Source organism: Lethenteron reissneri, chromosome 59, assembly GCF_015708825.2.
Source record: "Lethenteron reissneri isolate LAM-NWPU_2019-01 chromosome 59, ASM1570882v1, whole genome shotgun sequence".
Lineage (NCBI taxonomy): Eukaryota > Metazoa > Chordata > Hyperoartia > Petromyzontiformes > Petromyzontidae > Lethenteron > Lethenteron reissneri.
The window spans coordinates 5,321,493-5,337,257 of NC_083837.1; the positions used below are offsets into that span (position 1 = coordinate 5,321,493).

Here is a 15,765-nt window from a genome sequence, read left to right on the forward strand (position 1 = left end):
ACCGCTCCCATCCCCCGCGCGGCCCTCACGGCCCCTCCACCTCACCGCGTGCGACTCGCACACACACACAGGGTCTACTACTGGCCCGTACGTGTTTACAGCATGTTAAACACTTCTTTCACGCCGTACATAGTGGACACTGTGTGTGTGTGCTGCGAGCTGAGTGGTGGAGGTACCTGGCAACAGTTGAACCGAGCCCACTCGGCCTCTTCATCCGTGGCGACCAGAGTACAGTCGTAACTATATTCTTGGTTCTTTCGGGTAAAGTCACGTAGATAGAAAATAACAATAAAATAAAAATAAATTAAAATAAAAGCAAAAAACCCGCGACGTTTCGATCGCAACACGTGATGAAGACCGCTTGTGTTGCGATAGAAACATCGTGGGGTTTTTGCTTTAATTTAAAATGTTATTTTCTATCTACGTGACTTTACCGAAAGAACAAAAGATATGAATTCCTGCAAGTCACGAAAGTTTAAAGTCAAAATTGACAGTCGCAACGACTCAGGCCTGGAGGATGCAGTGGACCACGTGGGCTTCAGGTTTGTCACCTTAGCAACCAGTGACGTCACTTCCCTAGCAACGGTCGACCACTACGGACTGTTCTTCGTGGGAGGTGGACGCGCTCTCCGTGTGCTTGAAGATCGCATTCGGGAGCACTCTTCGCCCACGTCGTCAATAAACATCGTTAACGCGGTTAAATTACTTGGTAAACCTGACAAACATCAGTGAGGTTGAACGCTTCATTAACATAGTTGCCAAATCTATTGACAAACGTGACCATCCGTGATTTCTCTTTCGGCCTTCAAGGCGACATCTTCCGTGAGTACATCTGTATTCTTGACTGTATACAATGCAAAAAGTATAAAAATAAACGTTTGTATTTGGGGGGGGATGGGGCGCAATAATGGGTATAATATATTTCACGCAAGTGAGCTGTGACGTCACAGATGTGACGTCACAGCTCGCGTGAAATATATCAAGTCTGTGACGTCACCACTCACTTGCCGTGCAATATTTCACATCTGTGACGTCACAGATGTGACGTCAAAGACATCACATCTGTGACGTCACCCGCATCCAGCAGCGTTACGCAGTGTGCCTGCTGACGTCACGCATCCCCCCACCAAATCTCCGCGTAGGCCGGGTATCCCGCACAAAAGCGCGGCGGGAAATAATGTATATATACTAGACTACAAACTTAAAATTTGGCATGTGGCTAGCTTCCATACTGTACACAATGTAAAAAGTATAAAAATATACTTTTTTATTTGTGGGGGGGAGGGGGAAACAATGGATCTGACATTGCACAAGTGAGCGGTGACGTCACATCTGAGCGATGCCGGGTAGTAAAGCTAGTTTCTGATAAATTATGTTAATCCTCAGGGACGCCAATCAGCATCAATGGGAGGGCTAGCATCCAAGGAATTTCACCAGTGTGCTTTTTTGATTCACAAATTGTCTTCTTTGATCTACAAATCGTGACAGGAATCACTGCTGATTTAAAAAAATGCCTCTGCTTGATCACTGCTTGGTCACGTAAACACAAGTATTAAGAATCATAGTTCGATCACTGCTTGATCAATGCTCGATCACATAGACACATGTAATGTGGTGCCATGTTGGTGAGATGTTAACTACCTCGCCTGGTGTACAGGAGATTGTGGGTTCGACCCCGACCCTGACGCCTGGCTGAGATCAATTTCCATGTGATAAGCCACTTTAATGAGTTATCATTTGTGACCAGGACACGTCTGATAAAGAGCTATGTCGTTCAGTGGGCCTTACCTGGTAAAATAAGAATTCATAGTTTTTAAAAATGTATTATCTAATTTGTCAATGCTGGAACACATAGAAACAAATATTCAATATTTTATTGCTCAATCAATGCTCGATCACATAGACACGTATTCAAAATGTCATAGGTCGATCACTGCTCGATCACATAGAAATGTGTTCAAAATGTCATAGCTTGATCACTGCTCGAACAAATAGACACATGCTCGATCACTGCTCAATCAATGCTCAATCATATAGACACGTGTATTTGAAATGTCATAGCTCGATCACATAGACACCTGTATTAAAAATATCATATCTGGATCACTGCGGAATCAATGATCAATCATTTCGACATACATATTAAAATGTCATAGCTCGATCACTGCTCGATCAAATATACACATACTCAATCGCTGCTTAATTAATGCACGATCTAATAGACAGATGTATTCAAAATGTCATAGGTCAATCACTCCTTGAACACATAAGACAGATGTAATCCAAAATGGCATAGCTCGTTCATGACTGACCCATACATGGTGGACACTAAGTATATGGGAGGTGTCACAAGTTGTGAGTCATGGAGTTAGTTGGCATCATTTGACCCGAGATCACTCAGCTTCATTATCTGTGGCGTCTAGGTGCTGTGGGTACGCAGTCTCCCAAGTGGCTCCAACAAGTGGTGACTTCGGTTCTCCGTGGCGTTCGGGAGTTCTTGCCGTGCGGTTGAGCATCGCATCTGGGACTACACTTCATCAACATCACCACTTCATCAACATCGCCAAGAACTTTCGTTAACACAGTTAACTGACTTAGTAAACTTCGTTGACTAACATCAACGAGGTTGAACACGTCAGTAACATCGTTAACAAAGTCGTTGACAAAGTGAACATCCACGACATCTCTTTGTACCGTCAAGACTATGTCTTCCGTGAGTACATTTGTCCCTTTTGCATTCGTCGACACACATGCACATATGTTACACACACCCGCGTGTCGCCTTCACACAGACAAACAGACAGACGAATGTCACCCTAGATTCGTATGGGCGGCTGGGGAAAGCGTTGTTAGTGCGCTTCTATTAAGACTAAGGCAGCAAACAAGTGATCCTTTTGGTCCGCACCATGCTGCCTTTCCCTCCCCAGTGTTGATGTTTATACACTGCACTGGGTCATCAGTGAAAGCTTAGTCGACCTTTCCCTATTTCCTCACCCCCGCGTGGCCCCCTACAGAACCCCCCCCTGCCTGGATGGGATAGGGGTTGGGGCACGGGAGAGGGATGTGGGATCCACGTGGGGGGACAGAGGGCAAGTGGGGGGCGTCCCGTTGTGCTATTTTTCCGTAGACTTGCAATACTTTGCCGTGATTGGTCGAAGCGGTATCCACACGCGTGAAGTTAGATTTGGGGAGTGACACACGTGGGGAGGGACCCTGGGAGTGAGAAATAAAATTATGGTTACCATTGTGATCGTTATGGTGGTGATGATGAAGACGGTAATGATGGTGGTGGTGGTTATAAACTGTGATGTGAGTCTCATGTGCGCTGCTGTGATTTTGTTGCAGGGTGGAGAGAAGAGCAAGCCGAGGGGAAGTGAGTACTGAAATTCCACACACAGACATACACACAGACACATGCACCTGTATACAAAAACAGATCCCCGTATAGCCTTAACAGACTATTGAGGCAAGTGCTGTTAGCGAGTTAGCACCTATGATGGGGTGGGTGGTCAGCACTGCACCCGGATGCCTTTGATGTTTATACGTTGCACAAGATACTATTTTAAGTCTGAGGAGATGTAGGGGAGGCACACGACTGGTTTGATTTATTAGGCACTGATGGTTGTGAATGGGAATCGAACTCAGGTCGATCCTCACAGACACTACTGCTCCCAACCACTCATACAGACACTGCATATAGACACAAACAAAGACAGAAATATTGTGTATAGCCTTGAAACACTTTAGGAGCAAGTGTTGTTAGTGAGCACCTTTGACGGCCGGCACCTCACACGAGGGTGGGTTGCCAGCACCACACTTGGCCGTCTTTGTCTCCCAAGTGGCGATGTTTACACACCGCATCAGATACCTATTTGAGGCTGAGTGGACCTAGGGGAGGCCCCTAACCGGCTCAGATAACAACAACAGCCCTCATTCGCCACTAAGTGACGGAGACGTCACCATGGCGCTTGTGCCAGGCCTGGTGCACTCCGAGGCCACTTGAAGTGTCGAAGGCTTGCCGACAGGAGATCAGGGGACAGACCCCAGTGCGATGGGTTGACTGACTGAGATGACTCGCACCATCATTGCATCCTATTGTGCCAACTTGCTGCGTTTTAGTCATCCAGTGCACCTCCTGTTGTTGTGAGCGTCGCTCTTCTGCCCTCCTTATTTGCTGGGGGGAAATTTTCACCAACTGCCCATGAGCATCCTTCACGAGCTTCCTCCATAGAGGCCGATCTTGACACCAGTGGTACCATAATTGACACCAGTGGTACCAGTCTTTGGCAAGTCCACTCAGCTCCGTATCCTCCTGTACTGCATCAGTCCATCTCTTCTCCAGGCCGTGCCACGCCCATTTAGCCCCCTCTATCTGGAAAAACAGCAGCTGCTTGGGCATGTGGTGGCTGAGCATGCGGGCTACATGACCCAGGCAATGCAGCCCTACCCACCAGTGGAGCTCATTGATGGGAATGTGTCCATATCTTTCAAGGATTTGTGAGCTCTTCACACATTCCAGCCTAGTTAAACCCAGGGTGGATCGTAGGCAGGCCAGTCTGAAAGTTTAAAGCTGGTTCAGAGTTTTCATTTATTTGATCATTGGCCAAGAAGACCCAGTGCTTGTGTCGAGTGACAGGCCAGGTAGATACCCCACAGTGTTACGAAGCTGATGAAAATATGCCACTTGACCGATTCTGAGTGAGACCTCTGCTGCCAAACCGGAATTTTTGCATAAGCACACTACCCAGGTACGTAAACTTCTCCTGTCTCTCTACAACTACCCCATCACTCATGAGTAGTTGAAGGGCGGAGTATTAAATTATACAAAATACTCATGGGGGTGCTTAGTTTTGGTAGGGCTGATGGTAAGGCCCCACCTCTTTGTCGCACGCTCCAGGCTTAGCAGCAGAACTACCAAATTATCAGTGTACATAACATGGTTGACCAGGAGGGAGCCATCCCTTGACCTCACCCAGGCATCAATCAGCCTTCCATTGTATCTGTACCAAATATAAAAAAAAATCCACCGGTACAGCCATAAAAAGCTAGAACTATGTGGTCGAAGATGATGCTAAATAATGTGTCAGCCAGAGTAGATCCCTGTCGCACCCCACTGTAAACAGGGAATTGCTCTGACTCCCGGGCAAACAACTTTACCTGGGCCTGCCCACTATCATGAAGGTCCTTAATGATTGGGAGCAGAGGGTTTGGGACTCCGAAAGCACGAATAACAATAAAGAGCCCTGGCCTACTGATTGTATCATAGGCCTTGACCAGATCAATAAAGCAGAGATGTAGGTCTCTTTGAAATTCATTACACCTCTGCTGTAGCACACGGAGAGAGAATATGGCATCCGTGCAGGATGCCCTCGGCCTGAAACCACATTAGGGGTCCGCAAGCCTCTCCTCAGCGTGCCTGGCAAGGGAATGTTGAATAATCCTTGCCAGGACCTTCCTAAATACACTGGGGTGGGAGATACCCGATACTTGTTGCAATGTGTGCGGTCCTCGTTCTTAAAGAGTGGGACCATCAGGGAATCCTTCCAATCCTGTGGAACCCATCTTGTGGTCCAGACAGTTGTGATGAAGACATGTAGGGCATTCTGCACACAGGCGCCACCCTCCCGCAGCAGTTTGATTAGGAAATTACCTTTTTCCGGCGCTTTTCCTGGTCTCGGACAGATGGCACCTCAGCCAGCCACTCACGAAGGGAGGCTACTTATACCAATATTTGAGGCAACGCAGCCCCAGCAGGGTCGTCCCCACCTTGCCCCATAATGTTTTTCTCGTCTGCAGGTTTGCAAAGCAATTCTATAAGGTCTTGGGGTTCAGATAACACACACAAACACACTGATACTGATATATAGGTATGCTAATGCCTCGACATTCACGAGGGTTAGATTCTTGAAAATTTGCGTGAAAGTAGATTTCGTGAATGCAGATACTATGTTTATATGGGGGAAAAAGGAGGTTTCGGGTCCCGTGTCCGACTGAACATATTGGAGAGTAAAAAATATTAAAAACATTAATTCTGTACTGTACACTTAAATAACAACTAAATTGTAATTAAATTGTATAATAATACATGTAGATAACTAAAATGAAACAAGAAGTGAAAGTCAAAGTGTCCTCTCGGGGGTCGTCCACATTGGTGGAAGTGCTGCCACACTTTCCCTAATTGCCTTCGAATTTTTTCTTCATAAATCTGACTGTTGACTCGTTTACCATGTAGTGGCGGCCAACAGCAGATGCACAGTAACCACGAGCAAGTCTATAAAACAACTCATCTCTTTTTTCCACCTTTTCCTCTTGCCATCACTTCCTTTACCCACTTGAGGCTGACTCCATTATCTAAATAAATAAAAAACACCACCATGAGACAAAAACAGGGGAGGCATGGGGAAACAAAGACGGGGAGTCAGACAAATATATATGGAGATGTAGTTCTGGCAGGTATTTATAATTGATTGAAATATTGTATTTGTTTTGGTATGATTGCTTTGTTAACTACAATCACAGAAGCCAAGGTTATTGTCCACATTCTTAGATATATAACATGTGTAATGTAGGATTCTGGAGACAGTAACTGTAGAGGCACCTTTATTTATATTACTCGTACTCACTAGACGACTCACTAAGCATATAATGTAACGCTGACCGTCAAGCTCGACGGCGCTAACTGACTGGATAGCTGGCTGACTATTCAGCAGTGGTGACATCGGGCAAGGACGGCAGCGATGACGGCGGCGGCGAGGACGACTTCCACAGCGAGACGACCCTGATTCCCACGAACATCCCCGAGCTCCCTCTCTCGCCCCCTTTTATGCTTCCAGCGGGGCCTGGCCCTGCCTTGGCCACGGCTTGGCCACGGCCCCTTTCTCGACCCTTCTAGCAGGTTCTGGGAGCTCACAGATGGATCCCTTCCATGACCCTTAGCCCAGTTCTTATCCCTTCCATGACCCTTGCCCCAGTTCTTCCCCTTGGGTGAGAACACCCGCAATTGCTACTTCTGGCAGCCAGTCGGTACTGCAACACTACACATGTAACGCATGGATTTGTTACACTGTTCAACCACACACACAGACACATTTTAATCAAAACAAGTCCCTTATTTGTCAAAAAAAATCAGAGTACCAGTCATCAAATATGCAACTGACACTTGGTCCAAAGAATACGTGATACTGTAATAGAAATACATGAATGGCTAAATTCAGAATTTAGGTTAATAAGGCATAACCCAGTGCATAATGACATAAAATACAAATAGTGCAACAAAGGAAATCAGTTTTCAGTCTGTATCAGACGGTCTCTGACGCTAGTGTTGAGAAGGTGACATGGCAGGCGTTTAGAAACCTGCTGTGCCGGTGAATGTAAAGTCGTCACACAGTGTCTTTCGAACAACACAACAGCCAGGTGCTTGGTGCAACTGGTGACTTGCCAGGTGTGGTGGGGTATTGACGATGCGTAGAACGATGAAATTGTACTTCTTTCTCGAATGTCAGGTGTTGTTGGGCTTTGACGATGGGTAGCACGATTGTTTTCCTTCAGTATCCAACGTATAGAGGTGTCTTCACCATGATAATTATTAACAGGCTTGTTGGTTTACAGTAACTTTTTTAAGCTCATGTGATTCATGGCACGTGACCTTGCAGCTCAGTTTTGAGCAATGCCTTTCCTTCTCCAAGATTTCTTCTGCAACACTCACTTTAAGTCTTCTTAATTTCACTTGCCATATGTATGGGCTCAATATAAATTGACAATTGCAAATGTTAAACTTTGCTTTAAAAATCTCCACTGTTTTACCACTATACCTCTGAGTGGTTACTCAGCATTTCAGCCATTCTCGTGCATGGAATGACTTCTGTTGAGAGCAACCTCACATGCACGGGAGCACATGCTATCCAGCTAACATAAACATCGGGTTGCCCCTGGCTCTCTGGCCCCTCTGGGCACTCTCTGGGCTCCGGGCACCCCGGCCCTCCTCTTCTCCTCTCCTCCCTTTATCTTCTCCTTCTCTAACGTAGCCCACTAATATACTAAGTGTATGAATGGACCAGTGTATAAGAATTAATAGTGTATTTATTATCCGATTCATGCTCTCTCTTGTGAAACAATGGACATCTTATAAATTTAGCCAGACTTCCACAGCTTGGTCATCAATCCATCTTACTTTTTCGGAGATAAGGGAAGTTTATTTATGTTTGGCCTGGAGTTTCAGACCTCGCAAACTTAATAGGGCCTCCCCAGCCAGCCCATAAATCTAATGAAGTACTTTGGAGGAGGAGGTGTCTCCGGCACATGAGTCAACCTCCAGACCTCCCTACAGTGGTATCATTGTTACATCGGTCTCAAGTAAAGTTAGATTCCTGTCAATGGTACCAAGTTTCTTTACCAAAATAACATACAGGAAATGCGCATGTTTGTGTCCTCTGGTCTAACACCATTTGAGACGAGGCTCAAAATAAAGCTGTCTCTGGTGTGGACCAATCAGTTTCAAGGACAATGCATATATTAGAGTATTTTTTTGTTTGCATTCTGACCACAAGCATTGTGGTTAATGCAGACATGATTCCTTGTAAAAGGTATCAGTTTGGTGTTTTAATATCTTAACACCTGTTTTGTTTCCAGAAAAAAGGGCAAAAACCTATTATAATACAGGAAATACTCAAACACCCATTAATTAATCATTTGTGGTGCTGCTCTCTTCTCCCCATGTGACTCCCCAGACCCTGGCTCGAAGAGGCAGCGCAAGAGGATGCACTGTGCCATAAGACTAGAAGCTGAGCGCCAGATACGGGAGCTTGAGATGATCCTGCTGGATCGTTGTGCACAGCAGCAGGCCAAGTATCAGCAGGAGCTGCTGGAATTCCAGAACAGCACCGAGCTGAAGAGCTTCATCATCCACCACCAGCAGCAAAAGGCAGAAGAGCAGCAGCAGGCAGAAGTCAACGCTAGTAATGAGGATGTGCAGCAGACATGTCAAAATAGCAAGAAGGTTGAGAACGAGATGGAGGAGATGGAGAAAGTGGGGGAGAGAAATTGTATGAAGAGAAAACGTGGGAGTAGGAAGAAACATAAGAACAAGAAGAAAGTTCTGGAGGAGACGGTGAAAGAAGAGGTGGCTGAGAGAGAGGGGAGTGAGGGAAAGCCCATGCAGGAAATGGTGGAGGTTGGGATGATTGAGGTAGAGATGATTGAGACAGTGGCTTTGGAGGATGTGATGAAGGAGGTAGAGTTGAATAAGGTAGAGGTGTTAGAAGGAGATGGCAAGCGGGAATTAGCGAATGAGGCAGAGGTAGTGGTGATTGAGGTAGAAGCAATGGCAAAGCAGGAAGTGGTGGAAGAGATAGCGGCCAATGTCATAGATGGGATTGAGAGAGATGCAAAACAGGTATTAGCAGAAGAGATAGAGCCAAATGAGATAGATGGGAATGAGGGAATAGCCAATCAGGAAGTGGCAAAGAAAGTTGCGAATGTTGTGGAGACAAAGAAAGAGGGAGAGGATTGTGTTCAGAGGAAACGTAGGAATAGGAAGCTACGAAGGACTAAGATTAACGTTCTGGAAGTAGAAGAGATGAAGGAAAACGAGATTGAGAGAGAAGGGAATGATGGAGAGCCCAAAAAGGAAGTGGCGAGTGAGGTAGCGGTGATAGATGCAGTGGCCACGCAGAAATTTGTGAAAGAGGTAGTGGTCAATGTCCTAGAAGGGATTGAGAGAGATGCCAAGGAGGACTTAGGGAAAGAAGTAGAGGCAAGTGAGGTAGATGGGAATGAGGGAATAGCCAAACAGGAAGTGGCTAAGAAAGTTGACAATGTTGTGGAGACAAAGAAAGAGGGAGAGGATTGTGTTCAGAGGAAACGTAGGAATAGGAAGCTACGAAGGACTGAGATGGAAGTTCGCGAAGTAGAAGAGATGAAGGAAAACGAGATTGAGGGTGAGGGGAATGATGGAGAGGCCAGGAAGGAAGTGGTGAAAGAGGTAGTGGCCAATGTCGTAGAAGGGATTGGGAGAGATACAAAGCAGGAATTGGTGAAACAGGTAGAGGCAATTCAGGTCGACACGATTGAAGAAAAGGCCTTGCAGGTCTTGATCAATGAGGTAGATACGAATGAGGTAAAGACCAAACAGGAAATGTCAAAACAAGTTGAGAACGTGGTGGAGGAGATAAAGCAGGAAGGGGCAAAGGAGGTTGAGGCATATGTAGTAGATACCATCCAAGAAGTGGCAAAAGAGGTAGAGGAGATTGAGGGAGAGGCCAAGCTGGAGGTGGTTAAGGAGGTAGAGCCAAATGAGGTAGAGGTGATTGATGTAGAAGTGGAGGTAGCAGTGATTGAGCTCAAGGCGAATGAAGTAGAGGCAGTCGAGGTAGATGCCAACCAGGAAGTGGCAAAAGGGGTAGAGGAGATTGAGGGAGAGGCCAAGCGGGAGGTGGTTATGGAGGTAGAGCCAAATGAGTTGGAGGCGAATGATGTAGAAGTGATTGAGGTAGAAGTGGAGGTAGGGGCTATTGAGGTGGAGCAGAGTGAGGCGATTTTGGTAGAGGCGAATGGTGTAGAGGCAATAGAGCTAGAGGCAAAAGAAATAGGAGCTATTGAGTTAGAGGCAAATGAGGTAGAGCTGAAGGAGGTCGACACGATTGATAACGATACAAAGCAGGAAGTGGTGAATGAGGAAAGAAGATGCGAGCAACCTTGGAGGGCAGACATTGTTCAGGAAGAGAAGAAAGAGATTAAGCACATCCCATCTTCTAAGGGAGAGAGAAAGAACAGTTTCTGGCGTTGGGCAATTTGGAGCTTCCTGGGCTGCACACGGCAGCTGGAGAACGATGAGGAAGAGAAGAATGAACGAGGAGGAGACAGAGGGAAGGAGCGCCAAGACCAGGAGCTGGGAAACAAGAAGAAAGAAAAGTGGTGGAGACTCCGCAGAGGGAGAAACTAGCGTGTTCTCCCAGACATAGACATTGAGACGTGGTTGGATGGACATGTATATCTATATATGTATATATATTTTAAGTTGTAATAAAAACGTACTTATGTTTCTTGAACTTGACTTCTGGTACAAAAGATGTTTTACCGAAGCGATCAACAGAAGGTGTCTACAGGATTAACTGCACTTGTGGCAAATGATATGTTGGCCAAACAGGTCGAATGATCAGCACGAGACTAAAAGAACATCAGAGAAATATTAAATACACGCGTGTCAACAAGAACACTCAATTGATTTTGATAATGTTGAAGTTCTGTGCAAAACTAGCTACTACTGGCCAATACTAATTAGAGAATCTATCGAAATTGAAAGAAATTAAAATAATTTTAACCGTTTGGATAGCTACCGACTTAGTGCTGCGTGTAAGCAAATCGTCAAACAATACATTGTTTAAATGCATGCCTATACAGGGTACCATACTTCAATAGGGATTACTGTTGGTACTGCTATTTTAATCAAATGGACAGGAAGGATACGATCAAAGGGCTCGCATAATGTGCATGCATAATGTACGTTGGCTCATTAATCCCTCACCCCCCCACTTTGCGCAAGAGCGCAGAAGTGTGGTCACCACATCTATGCCTCTTTGTAACGAACGTCGTACTCAGATTGTAAATGTTGTGGCTTGACTCTCCAACACCAGTGTGCTATACTAGTGACGAATTGGCATGTTCTATTTACGTGACAACCCTTACTTGTTGGCTGTGTCGAGTGGTGCCGGGTTTTAACGACATTTATATATTTACGCAATCTAACCCAAAAAAAGGACCCTCTTATGGAGCTATTCAGTAATCGATGTATTGATGATGACAATGCACCATGGTCCCCAGTCTCATATTGAACCCGAAACTCACGCAGTCTGTGCACTCCCAGCAGATAGCGACAGCGCAAAAGGGAGCGCGTCACCAGCATTCAGTAACTCACTGGTTCGTTCATTCAGTTTTTTATCTGTTCATCAATTTATAGGTCAATTAAATGATTTATTTGTCAATTAATTCATTAATTAGGCACTTAATCCATTTACTCATATATTCATTCAGAAAATAATGTATCGCTTCTCTCCGTCTCCTTCCATGCATCAAGTTGACGCTGAGGAGGGGGGAGGAGGCACCTCGCCCCCCTATGTGGAGTGACGTCACCCGCTAATTATTATCAATGGAGGGGGGTGTCCATTTGGAGGACGTCACCTGCTCATGATTATTAATGAGGGGGGGGGGGGTTCATGTAGAGGATGTAACCTGTTTATGATTATATTATATGGGTCTTTCAGTAAAGCCACGTAGATAGAAATATTATTTAAAATGTCACGACGTTTTGATCGCATCACAAGCAAACGTCTTCTGGTGAGAGAGAGAAAGCTGCTGAGACAAGGTCTTATATAGGCCTGAGATGAGTGCATCAAGGTAGGTGGGTGGAGCTAGAGATGGTCCAACCACAGAGGCTGGGGCAGTGGCCTTTGTATTGTGAGAGATTAGCCTGTTCATGATTATTAATGAGGGGGGCTGCTCGACGTGGAGTGACGTCACACACGGGACACATAGACATTCTTGGCTCAGTAGTAAATTTGGCATACAGTACAGCACATATTTATATTGTGATGTGTCTATTTTTGGTTGCCGTGTACGTAATGTCATTATTTAGGTAAAGCTTAAGTATTGAATATAACACTTTTGGCTTTTACTGCACTTTCCAAAAATGTAACCACCTCGATATCCAAGGGACTCCTTATAAAGGCGTCAGGGTCGGGATCAAACCCTCGGCCTCCTCCATACCAGGCGAGGTAGTTAACATCTCCTAGCCACCGAGCTGATTCTGTCTCTGTGGCAATGATTGTCCATGCTTCACACAAGCAAATACTGTAGAAGCATAACTCGCTTTTATGTCTCCACATAAATCAGAATTCGATGTTTTGAATCCATCAGCCTAATGGCTTTTCCCACCAACATTACCCAGCAGCATTAGTTTTAAGCAATATAATTATACCGGCTTCCATTTGGGTTTCATTAGTTAGGCTTGTTAAACTAATGTTGCTTGTTATCCAAAAAGAGAGCCGGCCATTTGCGCCAGTTTCACAGTCTAAATTTATCAGACTTTAAATAATAATTTCCCATTATCCAATTGGTTAAAACCACAGAGCAGCATTGCCTTTGATGTGAAACCATGGCAAACTCTACTACCCGTTTGTGAAACATATTGCCTTCGTGAGAGCCTTGCATTGTAGGAATGGTGCAAATACGTCTGGTAATGATTTCATCTAATTAGATCTGAGGAAGAGTCATTACTATAAATCTTGACTTAAAGCTTTCGTGACTGCAGGAATTCATATTCTTTGGTTCTTTCGGTAAAGTCACGTAGATAGGTTCAAATTAATACAAATAAAATAAACTATGACCTTTTGATCACAACACAAGCAATCGTCATCAGGAGGAAGAAAGAGGGGGAAAACTGTTGAGGCAGACTGTTTTAAAGGTTTAAAATGGGTGTAGCCCAAGGGTCATAAACGACGTGGGCGGGGCTAGTGATGTTAATGTGAAAAATTTGCACATTAATGTAAGATTGGAGAGCGGCCTCCAGAGGGCGCGGAGGTGGCTATGTTAATGTGAGAGATTGGCATGTTAATGTAAGATTGCAGAGCCGCTGCCACTTCGAGGTCAGAATGCGGAGGTGGCTATGTTGGTGTGAAAATTTTTTCACCTGTTAATGTAAAATTGGAGAGCCGAACCCACGGGGAAAATAAAAACTAACATCAGAAGGTTGCAGGATGAGAACATCACAGCCAGTTATGACTTAAACTGGTTGATGACATCCTTCCAATGATTGCTGAGTTTGTAACTCTCGGTTGAAATTGTGTCCGTGTCTGTATATGTGGATGGCTTCATAAACGAATCTTTGTTGATAGCCAGTCGGCTTACAAAGTACCTTCATCTTAGAGAAATTAATTGGCACGTGAGCCAACCGCATTAAAACAATGATCAGCCAAGGCTAACGTGTTGGTCCTACCATGTTTCAAATCTGCCTCATGCTCACGAACACAGTCCAAGACATTGTTGCTTAGTTTCCCCAATGTAACTACTGCCGCAGACACGGCTTAAGTTCGTAGACTCCCGGGCATTGCATATCAGGGAACCTATCCTTCACAGATGGAATCAGATCATGAGTTTTATGTACTGTGTTAAATTAAGCCTGGATCTTGTGTTTGTTCAATATTTTGGAAATCTTTTTGGTGACCCCTGCTATGTATAGCAAGATGATAGTTTTGATTGGGTCCTCAGATGGTTCTTTCCCAACGGTTGGGGTGATAGCTTTACGGATGGTGTGGTCCGAATATCCATCTTGAGAGCTTTGTGACGTGTTTCAGTTCACTGGCTAGGTGATGATGGTCGGAGATTCATTGAGCTCTATGGTGTAGAGTTTTTGTGAGGGAATTGTTCTGGGATGGATGGTGGTGGGAGTCAGATTTTACGTAGGCATCTGTGTGAGTTGCTTTCCTGTAAACAGTGTCCCATTGAGCCATCTGGTCTCTTTTCAAATAGAACATCCAAAAATGGTAGTTTGCCATCCTTTTCCACCTCCATGGTGAATTTGATGGCTGGGTGTATGGAATTAATGTGGTTGAGGAATTGGTTCAGAGCTGGTCAGCCATGTGGCCAGATGACTAACGTGTCATCTACGTACCTTTTAAACAAGGACCGACATAAAATGGATGCCTGAATGTATCAAAATGTTCCATGAAAACATTGGCTACAACCTGAGATAAGGGAGAACCCATTGGGGTGCCTTCAACTTGTATGTAAAATGTTCCATTCCAGGTGATGTATTGGTGAAGCAGTGTCTAACCAGGGCCGGTACGTCAGCATTCAATCCTTGTTGGACTAAATCTTCAATGATTGCAATGGTGTCAGGCACAGGAACTTTGGTGAATAAAGAAACTACTTCGAAACTAACACTTCGGAGGCAGAGCTACACTGCTACCTAGCAAGTCCGCAGGTGGTGGATAGTGGAACGACCTTCTGTGAAGGTTAGCTGCAAAATAAGCAGCGGCAACCCTGGCAGATAAGCAGTTGTGGACCAAGCAATGACAGCACCACCAGGGTGTGGTTAGCACTGAAAATGCCAATGGTTTTCCTCTTGAAATGCCACATATACTCGTTAACGATGCTGCCACATGGCGAGTGTAGGCCGCCATTATAATAAGCATGTCTGCCACCAGCCATGGGTTAACAAGTCCTCAACGGCAGATTAGGAGGAAGAAGATGTTAACATCTCAACAGCTGTGAAGGCGTACCAAGACTGCAGCAGAACGATATCTCCAATCGTACTGGTCTCCTTGCCATGGGATTCATGTTCCCATTTTATCAATAACTGCGTGGAAGCTGCTGTACAACACCTTCTCCACAATAAAATAAATCATACACAGGTGTGTTTCATTAAAGGAACAACATCTTCTGGCACATTCAATACAATCTTTTTTAGTGACCAGCTAGTGACGACGTGAGTATGATTGTGAAGTCTGGAAGCCTCTAGCCACAAACTAGCACACAAGTGTGTGTTCTGCAGCTGTAACTGCGACTAAGCAGTCCTTTTAAAGGATCCACTCTGCTCAGCCCACGTGGGGAACGGGCTAGAAAAGTGCAACATAGTCTGTCTCACTCCTTCCTGACTGGATAACCACGTTCAGAAGGATCCCCATTACTGTGGTGGAAACAATAACATTGTGATAATTACCTTTGGGAACTGGAATGTCAGGACCCTTATGGACAACCATAAAAGTGAACGCC

At 45.1% G+C, this 15,765-nt stretch overlaps 1 protein-coding gene across 1 annotated transcript; it reads left to right on the forward strand.

Annotated features, from left to right (window-relative positions):
• The first annotated feature begins 619 nt into the window (after positions 1-619).
• LOC133357733 (uncharacterized) lies at positions 620-10,939 on the forward strand. The gene is made up of 4 exons (XM_061575826.1): positions 620-822; positions 2,424-2,713; positions 3,346-3,373; positions 8,727-10,939. The coding sequence occupies exons 2-4, from the start codon at positions 2,705-2,707 to the stop codon at positions 10,937-10,939; spliced, it is 2,250 nt and encodes a 749-aa protein (XP_061431810.1). The 5' UTR covers positions 620-822; positions 2,424-2,704.
• The last annotated feature ends 4,826 nt before the right edge of the window (positions 10,940-15,765 follow it).

Coding starts and splice junctions, on each gene's coding strand:
- LOC133357733 (XM_061575826.1), top strand. Junction 3,374..8,726: donor GAAGAGCAAGCCGAGGGGAA/GTGAGTACTGAA, acceptor GTGACTCCCCAG/ACCCTGGCTCGAAGAGGCAG.